At 49.6% G+C, this 11224-nt stretch overlaps 4 protein-coding genes across 4 annotated transcripts; 1 reads left to right on the top strand and 3 right to left on the bottom strand.

Annotated features, from left to right (window-relative positions):
* Nucleotides 1-258: 258 nt before the first annotated feature.
* BKA55DRAFT_538863 (ribosomal protein L22/L17) lies at nt 259-1180 on the top strand (the record flags this gene model as incomplete). Its single annotated transcript, XM_046190073.1, has 4 exons — nt 259-261; nt 462-675; nt 790-977; nt 1028-1180. 4 exons carry the CDS (start codon nt 259-261, stop codon nt 1178-1180), a joined length of 558 nt encoding a protein of 185 aa, XP_046050260.1.
* A 935-nt stretch (nt 1181-2115) lies between these two features.
* On the bottom strand, nt 2116-4668 carry BKA55DRAFT_511221 (uncharacterized protein; the record flags this gene model as incomplete). The annotated part of the gene is made up of 1 exon (XM_046187684.1): nt 2116-4668. The coding sequence occupies one exon, from the start codon at nt 4666-4668 to the stop codon at nt 2116-2118; it is 2553 nt and encodes an 850-aa protein (XP_046050259.1).
* A 1389-nt stretch (nt 4669-6057) lies between these two features.
* BKA55DRAFT_689515 (uncharacterized protein) lies at nt 6058-6960 on the bottom strand (the record flags this gene model as incomplete). Its single annotated transcript, XM_046199359.1, has 3 exons — nt 6058-6100; nt 6156-6693; nt 6747-6960. 3 exons carry the CDS (start codon nt 6958-6960, stop codon nt 6058-6060), a joined length of 795 nt encoding a protein of 264 aa, XP_046050258.1.
* A 1660-nt stretch (nt 6961-8620) lies between these two features.
* On the bottom strand, nt 8621-10892 carry BKA55DRAFT_593634 (CASP C terminal-domain-containing protein; the record flags this gene model as incomplete). The annotated part of the gene is made up of 3 exons (XM_046195574.1): nt 8621-10509; nt 10559-10726; nt 10781-10892. The coding sequence occupies 3 exons, from the start codon at nt 10890-10892 to the stop codon at nt 8621-8623; spliced, it is 2169 nt and encodes a 722-aa protein (XP_046050257.1).
* Between the last annotated feature and the right edge of the window lie 332 nt (nt 10893-11224).

Genomic DNA, 11224 nt, shown 5'->3' with positions numbered 1-11224 from the left:
AATTACTATTCATAGTCTACTGTAGACTTCCTCTCGTTGGTCTCCATCTTCTCGCATTTCTTTTGGCCATTTGAGGCTGCTTTTCACGAATCGCACTAACAGGGCAGGCAACCCTAAGGCCTCTTTCCCAAAGGAGTGGGGAAAGCGAGTTTGTGGTCCCTCCCGATCTGTTAGGGCAAGAGCTCAGAATTTCTCAATTTCACGCCCGCCAACCCACGTTCGTCGTCGAAACCGTCACTCACCACCCAAGTCGCCGAGATGGTGAGTAATTGCGAGCCCCCGTCGATCGCCATCATGAGAAACAGGAGGATATTCATGCTGTACGAATTGTCATGAACTTGCTGGTGCAATTTTTGACGAAACGTCCACCTTGACCCGAAACCGCTGTGTTGATGATGGCTGTAATGGCATGGATTTTGAAGATGTGCCATGACTGACTCTGGCTTTTTCTACGCATACAGGTTCGATACGCTGCCACCGAGATCCAGTCCTCGAAGTCGGCCCGCGCCCGCGGTGCCTACCTCCGAGTGTCTTTCAAGAACACTCGCGAGACCGCCCAGGCCATCAACGGCTGGAAGCTTCAGCGCGCTGTTACCTTCCTCGAGAACGTCAAGGAGCACAAGGAGGCTGTCCCCATGCGACGATATGCCGGCAGCACTGGCCGCACCGCCCAAGGTACGACCCGACAAATTCTTCCCTCGTTAGCGATGGACTTGGAGAGATTCGGAGATCGCAAATGGTTGGGATATACGTCAGAGGAACAACAATGCTGATGGAATTAATCAATAGGCAAGCAGTTTGGTGTCTCCAAGGCTCGATGGCCCGTCAAGTCCGCCGAGTTCCTCCTCGGTCTCCTCAAGAACGCTGAGGCCAACGCTGATGCCAAGGGTCTCGACACCGGTGCCCTGATTGTCAAGCACATCCAGGTCAACCAGGCCCCCAAGCAGCGACGAAGGACATACCGTGCCCACGGTCGTGTATGTTTTCCAACTTTTCGGACTTGAAACTCATCTAACGTCATACTCAGATCAACCCCTACATGTCCAACCCCTGCCACATCGAGCTCATCCTGACCGAGGGTGAGGAGGTTGTCCAGAAGTCCGATGCTGTTGTCGAGCGCGAGCACCTCAGCTCGCGCCAGCGTGGTGCCCGTCTCCGCAAGGCTATCACCGCCGCTTAAACAATCACCAACCTCTATCAAATAGACAAAATTTAAGCGCTGGTTAAACACTGGGTTTACGTCGGGCATCTTCTGTGTTGTAACTGTGTGACTTTTGACAAGACTCTTGAACAAAGGGACACTACACCAAGATTACATTACAAAACTCGATCAATTGTTCTAGGGTTTTTGCGAGGGTGGTTCGTGGCTTTTCATCAACTGGTGTATGGCAGGCTACGGTGAGCATGGCATTAAAGGGAAATTCATGCAAAATTCGCAAGGTTTTCTTGACGAAATAAAAATCAATCAAGTCCTCCTATGTCCGGTCCCGGATTCGAAGAACAATGTGACGTGATTAATAAAGGTCAACATGAACCCCGTAGACTCGCGATTATTGGACATTGGTAGTGAGGCATTGCATCAGGTTGGCTGTTGATTCAGTGACGCTGAATACATGTCACACTCTCCTTCATAATCCTCGATATCAATACATATACAATGCTTGCTAGCAGCTATTGATTGAACAAACCTAACTGATTCCAACTGGCACCATAGCGAATGCGTTGGGAGCAAAGTCCCCTGGCTTGATTTTCATTTAGCGATCATCACGACATTAGCCATCTCGTCCAATTCTGTAAGGCCCAATTGCCTTTTTCCAGCCCAATTTTCGAAAGCAATTACCAAACGCCTATGCCATCCTTTTCTATTATATCCATGCTAAGTCCCACCGTTCAGTTCTCACCATCTGACCATGGTGAGTCGTCATCATCTGTTAGCAACGGTGGGTATTGTACGTCGTCCTGATCATCTAGCCCTTGCGGAGGGGCCTGACCGTCGTCCTGATTACCAGGTGGAAAGCCAAAGGGTTGTAGATTGAGAAGATTACCAGCCACGGGGGAAGGGACAACCACCCGTGCGGGAATGCGGAATCGAGCATGGTCACCGTAGAGCCTGATCTAGAAGTCTAGGCTCACCATGGCCTCGCTATCTCGTGCCCCAGGAAAACTGGCAGCATCAACTGTACCCGAGAATCGACCTTTTCCAGGCTGCTCAACACCATCAGCTCTAGCGTCGTAGATTGTACGCTCATCGTATATATTGGCCCATCCCATGTCCATCCCGAAGGCAGTCGTAAGTTGCACTAGCTCCTGGTTCCTTAAGCAAGGTACGATTCGGCAGAGAAGCTTGTCCCGGCACTTCTGCATCAAAGGCGATAGATCCTGGCTGTGCGGATTGCCGTTGGCCCCAAGGCCTTGGGCGCCATGCGGCAAGATACTCCTAGTATTTAAAGCCGGTGAGTCGACTGTGACATACCCACAGGACTTGAAGGAGAGGCACTTCAAAGTATACTTCTTCTCATCTGAGCGTAGGCGGTGCGGTGCAGGTATGTGCTGCCCTAAGGGATCTGGCTGATCCAAGACTGGTTGGCTCGTGATATTCAAAGCCAGCTCGTCTCTAGCACTCAAAATATCTCTGATCTTGATGCTTGGAGAGAAATGCTCTATGATGCCTGCCCAAGATAGTGTATCTGGTTGCTGTAAGATATCCATAGGCGCAGGCGGTGGCGGAGGAGCCTGATTATTGGGTGGCGGTGGCATGAATGCCACTCCAAATGCTCCTGCAAGCTGCTGAGCCGTCGCGTTGAATGGGAATGGTGCAACAACCCCATTCGCTATATTGGTCGGTGGAGGTACCGGCACACCAGGAGGTGCAGGGTGTATCCCGATCATGTTCAGCAGATGAGCATTGTTTGCTGCGCCAGCTTGCTGGAGCGGAGCCTGTGGGGTGAGAGTCGGTGGACCAGAGAGTGATACAGATTCCAGATCGAGCTTCTCGAGTGTAGACAAAGCCATATTGCGTATTGTTTGCAAAAGGACATGCGGTGAGGCCCAGCAGTTCTTGAGTGACAAATGTTTAATGAATGGTAATGCCAAGAGATCGTCCGTATGAGTTTTGGGGCTATCAATGCGAGTCATGAGTTGAGGTTGTTCAAAGAACGGTGCTGGGAGGATGTGGTGGTTCCGTTGATATGTTCCAGGAGCAAACTCTCCACCACAGATCCATTCAAAGTGAAGGCTTTCGATGTGACGCTGAGCGCCAATGTAATTGTTAAGCAGTTGATAAACCTTACCAACAGCCTCGACAGGAGAAACTGTGTCATCTTCTACACAACCCGGGGCAGACTTGGAAACGCGTCGCCAGTCGGCAATAACGCCTAGCGAAACATTGCTGAGAGACGATAGGTTTTGCCATAGCTCGTGACGATATAAAATATACACATGGCTACTGGGAATCTTGGCAATCGTGATGGTAGTAAGGTTGTTAAAGCAGTTGTCTCGGGCATTGTCGATAAGGCCAATGACATAGGACTGGATCATGGCACGATGCGCCCACTCGAGCTCAAGGAGCATTTCTTTTTGTGCTCTTGTGAGACTGGCGGGAATCAGCGGATGATTGGCCACCTCTGCGGTGGCGGGTTCGAAGTCAGCGCGATGTGTGTTTTGTGCCATAACTCGTCTAGCTTCCATCTCGTTAATAATAGATGCCCTCTCATCAAAATCAATTGCGTTGATGTTGGTGCCCTCAGTTTCCAACAGCATTAGCACAGCTTCGTTGATCTGGGCACCCGAGTACCCAGCATCTGAGGCCATCTTCTGCAGAACTGTTCGCTTGAAACTAATGGGGTTCTCAAACACAGGCTTTCTAAAATCCTTGACCATTTCATTCAGGTCGGACATGGTGATGATGGGTTGCTTCCGAGCTTGTGACTCAGAACCTGTGTGACGCCAGTTTTGCGTTGCAAACACGGGATGGAGAGTGGTTGCACCTCGTGCGATGTGATCAGGCCCCGACAGAAATCCAAGACCAGCATCGCAGCAGAGTCCAAGATTTGTGACTTTGACCAAGCACTTAAGCGCCTCCTTCATGGCCTCAGTTTCGTCAGCCGTTTGTTCGAGACCTTCAAGATCAGTATATCGGTGGTAGGTGCCATGGGGCCAGCGGTATATGCCCCAGAAAGAAGGAACAGCTTCTTGCGAAGGCTTCACTGGGGGGTATGAGAGCGTGTCCTCGTCAAGCTCCAAAGACAGCGCAAAGCGCCGGATGTGTGGCCCAAAAGACTGGAAGATGCGCATTCCATTTGAGAGAAGAGCAGAAGACGTGCGCTTAAACGCGCCGTTTTCATCACGATCCAATTTGCTGTAAAGCTCCGACTTGAAGGGCACCACGACATTTCGAAAGTACTGCGCAGAAACCTTGGCCTCGAATTCTTTACAGACAAGTCGCAAACATCTTACCTCGAGGCGGGTAAGGTGCGAAATAATGATCTCGAAAATCTCAACCGGGATTTCGTTCGTGGGCCAGGTAACGGCAGATATCTCTTGGCTTCGATCGTGAGAATCTGATCGTTCAACGAGAGTGGGCATGTCTTCGTCACAGGACGGAGGAGCAGTGCTTGGTCTTCTCCGATCCAATGCCGGGTCGATGGCGTCAATTAAGTTGGAATCCATTATCGCAATGGGTCAACAGACCGCAAGGCTCGGTTTCGTAGATAGCGTTATCGGAATAGAGTGACAGTGAGATTGAACGGTTGTCGTGATTCACTTTCGGTCGGGTGGAGGGTGAGGATGTCGTTAAGGTACTCTGATGGCGGGGCGTTGTAGTAGCGGGGATTGAATGGTGGTGATGATGCAGAGGGAGAAAAGAGGACGAAGTTGTCTAATATGATGATGAAGAATAATAATAATTCGATGATAGACAAACAAGCACGAATGTTGAATGCAGGTAACCGCCAGGAGTATCTCTGTGTTTTTGTCTTAACTAAGGTGAATAAATGAATGAATCCGCAATGTAGTACTCGGTCGGCTGCAATCAAGACTGCAGGTGAACGAACGGGTTGGATCGGGTCGATGCGGCCAATGCCCGGTGGCAAACGTAGGTCTGGGGGAAAGTGAAATCGAGGGGACAAGGCCCTCGTCTCCCGGTAGTTGGTAGAATAGCTGTCGATCTATGCCGGGGTTAATTGTGCGATTGCGGCTCCGAGGGGAGAAAATTAATGAGTTGAAGATGGGGATGGCATGTTTATGTTTAGAGGTTAACTAACCTTGGGACGTGGGGGAGACATGGGCAGTCCAGGGTAGTGAAGTATCCACTTTGGAAAGTGCCCCATCGGTCATGTTCCGTGCCACAAATGTACCGCGACGAGTGCAAACGGATACAGCCTAAGTTTATGTACCGATACTGTAAGGCATTGGTTTACAGTGGACGTCTGTGTTGAACGTTGAACTCTATTGGATTGCACCCGTTAATAGGCAGCCTTTAAGATTCGGTTTTTATTGTACCTAGAGCTTATATCTAGATTTGCCCCCGTTTTGTCAGTTGTGTGAACAGCGTTAAGTCTATTCTTCTGGATGCAATTAACCATTCCTCGTTTGAAATAGAGAGTTGTATTTTTGCATTGATGAAAGATTATTAGATGACGAAAATCATACTATAAAAGAAATCCACATTGATTGTCATCACTCTTGTAGCTTCAATCCAACTTGAGTTCAGGGATCAGCCCTGTGGGCATCCCCATGGGGAGATCCATCAGAATACGATAGCCTGGAACCCGGAGAAGGCCGGAGATCAGTAAACTGTGTTGCGACGTCGATTGGAGGGATCAAATGATATGATTTGACATGATAAAAAGTCTTCGGCTCCGGTCAAAACTCCGACATACAGATTCACTCAAAAGGCTCGAAGCTCAAGTCACAAGTTGAATTATTGACCTCCACATCGCTAAAAACCGGGATATTACATGTCCAAAACAATACTATCTACGTGTATAAGAGAAGAATACCATCGAACTCAAAATAATACCAATTCATGAAAATCCATTTACTTCCTTTCTATTCACTCTACGCGTCGTCTTCTTCAATATCGCCAGCCCAGAACCAATATCTGATACAATGTTAGTCAGCATACTGTATACTTAATCTCATGAAGAAGTACTTACAATGTGGCGTATTGAACCTCAAACTCAGCATCCATGCCCTGGCAAGTTGCAGGGGCACTACCACCGGCTGTTGTAGTTCGGTAGACTTCCTTCATTTTGTGGGTAGCACCCTCAATGGTGGTGAGTCTGAGCCATGGTACAGCATTCTCACCAAGCTGTCCCTTGGCGGAGAGAGAGGGAGCAGGAGCGCTGCTGTTCTTTGCACATGGAGCCTCACCGATGTCTTGGTTGGGTGTGCGGAGGTCGAAGAAGGGCACACCATCGGCGGTGAAGTAATGGTGACCAGACTCAACGAGAGATGCAGGACCAAGCTTGTTGGCATCTGACAGAGGAAAGTGAACAGCCATTCCAGGGATGCGTTCGATCAGATCTGGGTACATTGCGGCAACGCAGCTGCCGTTGAATAGAGTGGCTACAGCACCAGTAGCAACGGGGGCTGATGAAGGCTTGCTGGTATCGCATGTATAGTTTTGTGTACCACGGCCGATGGCGACATGAGCCAGCTTCAGGCCCTTGGCTGGGGGAGGTAGTTGACCATCTGAAATCACAGGTTAGTCAAAAGAGGACAAGCACTGAATAGTGGTGACATACCAAGAGGCATCTTAGCTTGTGAAAGATCACAGACTGGAGCCATTCCATACGACTTGACTGCCTTGACCTTATCCGCAACCAAATTGAAGTAACCAGACAATGACCCTAATGCGTCAATGGCAGATCCAGCATCGGTGACAGTAACTGTAGGATAGGTTGGTGCTGCAGAGGCAGTCACCGCCAGGACAGAAGCGACAAATGTTGATAATTGCATCTTGAAGTTGTGTGTAGAAGTATGTGTGATGTGATTGATGTGATATCGAGGATATAAGCGTGTCGGTATCGTTTCGGATCGTCAAGACGTATGCCGGTTAAGAGAAACAGAACCCAAGAAACAATAGAAATGTTTATAGATAATCGACCGGAACGAGACTTGAGATAGAAAACTTGTTGACCCTAGGAAACAAGGAAATAACAGATAAAGGAAATAAGAGACAAAAGGAAAAAAGAACGCTCAGCGTCTTTGAGTGTATTCAGACAGATGCAGAGAGATCTTTTCCTGCCTCTGTCTTTTTCTCTTTCTCTCTCGACACCATCAGGCGACGAACCCGTCTCTTAATATACCAGCCTTCCCCTCCAGCCAAGACCCTGTTACACGCGCCTAAGCGTACGGGCGGTAAGTCTGAGCAAATGACCATGATTGGATTATCTGCCAAGATCTGGATACAAAAATAACCACCAGCCTTTTCCCATGTCTGAGGTGGACATGCACGTCTGGTTCATATGTGATCCGGGAACAAGATTGAGCAATGAGAGCCAATCATTTGATTGTTGAAGAGAGTCGCTGGGTTGTGATTGGTGGGAGGGATCTGCTTAAGCGCCTGGCTCGGCGTCGGCATATGGATGCATGGGCGTTTAGAAATGGAGATGGGCACGAGGAAATGCCACAACAATGATAATTCCGCTTTTTTCATGCACTTTGCCATGTGCGATCTGGGTTCGTGCAGTCGAGGCTGTCATTGACGAACGTTTATAATATAATATTCAGACATATCTGAGTCTGCTCTCTAGACATAGACCGCCTACTTACCTATACGGTAGATGGTATACATTCCCAGTCAGCAATGACGATATCTGCTGTACGCTGTACTACATCCATCCTCTTTCCGTATGACCACAAAACTACGAAAACTGTTTGAGTTCAAGTCACATTCCAGCCTCTCAATGATACCCTCTCCATCCCCAAGCCAACCGGGGTCCCTTTAATAGATCCCAAGATCTCTCGGCGCCACTGGCGAACCACCCTCATCCCAGCATTAAAACATTCAAGACCTCCCAAGAAACGAGAAACAAAGTCCCTTGACCAGAGTAAATTACATACAGGGCCTTGTGTAGCTTGCCGCCAGCTTGCAAGTCTCTAATTGGACTGCGGATAATGCATGTCTACGGGCCGCGATAAGCGGCCAGCGGCTGCAGAAAATAGCAACTGGCCCCTCTTATTGGGACAGGCTATTTTCGCACATCAAGACGAATATAGCCAAGCTTCTATCAACATCATGACTTGCATGTTTTAGCGGACCTCAGAGGCTGCCCAGAACAAGCCTGTCACATGTTTACTTTATTTTCTCTTGAGGAGGTTGCTTAGGTGGATCATGTTATGGTCTAATTTCAAGGTTCTCACCACCCAACTCAATAATGCCATCCATCTTGGCATGGATCTCGCTTACAACGGCACGAGATATCGCTTGCTTCCATAATATGTACAGTACACATAACACGAGATCTCAGATATCCAATGACTCCACTGCCGACCCAGTCTTGACGCAGGTCTATCCTGATAATGATACAGTTCCATCTCCCGCGGAGATTCGTTGACACATTCCCTTTCCGGCTTTTGAGCAAAACACTTACAAAACAAGACGGCGCATCGCCCTCTACTTGGCAGGATCTTTAGGCGCTCCGTCCATTGGACTGCCTAGTGAGCCCCCGGCAACTCCAGCTGCCGCGGCCGCGGCGGACTCAAGATGAGTTACCCGCTGGACATCTGAAGAACTGAGCCAATACAAAGATATGAATACCAGCAAATGGAGCGCTACGCAGTACGCAGCAAACAAGTTTCGGCTGGTTCGCGAAGCAAGCACCGTGCGTGTCAATGAGTAGACTGCGCGTTCTGGTAGGCTCATCCGTTTGTAGGCTCTAGCAGATTCTCGCCCACGGAAAGCTGCAAACGGAGAAATATTGGACTCGTATGCCTGGCGGTATCGGTCCATGGCGATGCCAGGATTGCCCGTTTCGCCAATTGACACTGTCGATGGGTTTGGGTTCGCCCCGTACGCTGATGATGTCGCTGCGCCGCCTCCTCGGTTGTATGTTGACACGTATCTTGTCTTCTCGTAAAGATTCAGGTTGTCCTTCTGAAGCGCCGCGACTTCCTGGCGCAGTTGCGAGACTGTTCGGTGCGTGTCCGACAGTTCTTCCTCAAGTTCTGCATTCTTCTTCTTATAACGGTCTCGCTGAGCCGTGACCATGGGCAACATGCCCGAGCCTCCTCCATAGACTCGTTCGCCGGGCTCACCTCCTCCCATGCGGGGATCCATACCGCTGATGATTGACGATGTTGGCGAGATTCTGCCACTCTTGCGGCCAACTGCCCGTGTGACATATGTTCCAGCTACAGATGCACCAGATGGGAATGCGTTAGCACCCTCCTCCTGGATTGTCTCCAAATCACTCTCCAGTTTCTGGTTGAGCTTCTGGGATCGCTCCAATTCGGCATTAGTTTTTGAGAGCTCCTCCTGAAGATCCTCCAGTCGGCTTTGTAAATCGTTATGCGAAACACGAAGCACCGTCAACTCATCGCCCAGCTTCTTGTTTCGCGCCAAGAGAAGCTTCTCGAGAGAATTGCCCTCCGCGTCCTTTGCCTCAAGATGCTCTCGTACCTCATCATCGTCACCCGTGGAGAACTCAATACTCTTGAGAACCTCAAGCTCCTGCTTGATATCCTCGTAGTCACTCCACTTTTGAACCTTGCTCTTCAATTTGTCCCTCTCCTCCTTGAGAGTGTTCACTTCTCTTTCAATAGATCGCAACTTGCCATCCAATTCTCGTTTGAGACCCTCCTTCTCCACACGAGCGGCATCTAGCTTGCGGATCATAGACTGGTTCTCTGACCTCACACGCATATATCCGGGATCGTCCTCAAGGCTTGTCTCGGGTTGTTGTTGGGCTGATGACTTTGCTTGTGCCAGCTCCAGTCGCATTTGTTCGTTTCGTGCCTCAACCTCGGCCAGGCGAGAGCTTGTGCGGTCCAAATCTGCATGTAGCATCTCAAGCTCAGCGCTGGAGACATGGTTGCGCTGAGCCTCTTGGTCGTCGCCATTCTTGCCCAGGCGCTGGTTAACCTCGTAGCTTGCCCGCATCTCGGTCAGAAGACGCTCTTGTTTCTCCAGCTTATCTTCCAAAGACTTCTCCTTGGCCTCCCAGTTATCCGTCTTCTCCTCTAGCACAGCGTTCCATGACGTCTCGACTTCTTTAACACGGCTCTCTAGGTTCTCCTCCAACTCTCTTCGAACCTTTCGTTCATTCTGAAGTTTCGACTCGGTCTCTTCCAGTTGAGTCGAAAGTTTTGAAACATTCTCTTGAAGGTGCTGGTTTTCTTCGGTGATCTTTGGCAAGGTGTCTTCGGACAAGAGCATAGAATCGACTGAGGCCTCAAGAAGTGGGTATGGGTCTGGAGCATCAGAGAAAGATGCATATGCTTGAAGGAATGCCGAGTTTACAGACTTGGAGTGGTTCGTCAGAAGGTCGATAAAGGTCTGATAGGCTGTAATGATGTTAGTCTGTATCGGTATAGGATAGTATCTTGTTGGTACATTTCAACAGTCCCTTGATTTCTGTAAGCTTGGCCGCATCGTCGAGCTTGCGAAACTCCTTTGTCTTCTGTGCGAGTTCTTTACGCTGAACAGTTGAGTCCCGCTGGTATGCGACAATGTCCGAAGCCGTATTGTCCAGATTCGAGACAAGGGTTGTGAGATCGATGGCTATCCAGGCAGTCAGTTAGTAGCTGCTACCACTAGTTTTCGCTGGTGCCGTACTTCTCCATGCTGATATCGCATGCTGAAATTTGTTCTCTCCTTCAAAGGTGGGCGCAGGCGCAGGGGCTTCAGTTGTGCTCGCCAGAGCGGCTTCCACGGCTGCGTCAGTCATGGCGTTGTACTGAGTTGAGGATCAGGGGCGGCGCAAAGGAGTGGATATGGCAGCCTTGAACGCCGCGGGACGTGTTAAAGCGAGTGTGTTGCAGTTGATGCTATCTTTCAATGGTCGTAGGAACTCGTTGCTATCGTGATTAAATGGAAGCCATGAGGTTGTGCTGATGGACAGGAAGGAATGTGTTTCCTCTCCCTCCTTGATAACTTGGGGCCAGGTTGCGCGTGCCATACAAGCTTATTGGCCACGAGAGCTGTCAGGCTGATAACGCCAAGGTTCCAGGGGCAGTTACATGGACTGATCCCCCGCAGCCTTGCAGGTCAGTGAACACA

The sequence above is a fragment of the Fusarium redolens genome, assembly GCF_020744475.1.
Source record: "Fusarium redolens strain MPI-CAGE-AT-0023 chromosome Unknown BKA55scaffold_7, whole genome shotgun sequence".
Taxonomy (NCBI): Eukaryota; Fungi; Ascomycota; class Sordariomycetes; order Hypocreales; family Nectriaceae; genus Fusarium; species Fusarium redolens.
Note: the sequence above shows the minus strand (reverse complement) of the source record. Positions and strands in the feature narration are given on the sequence as shown.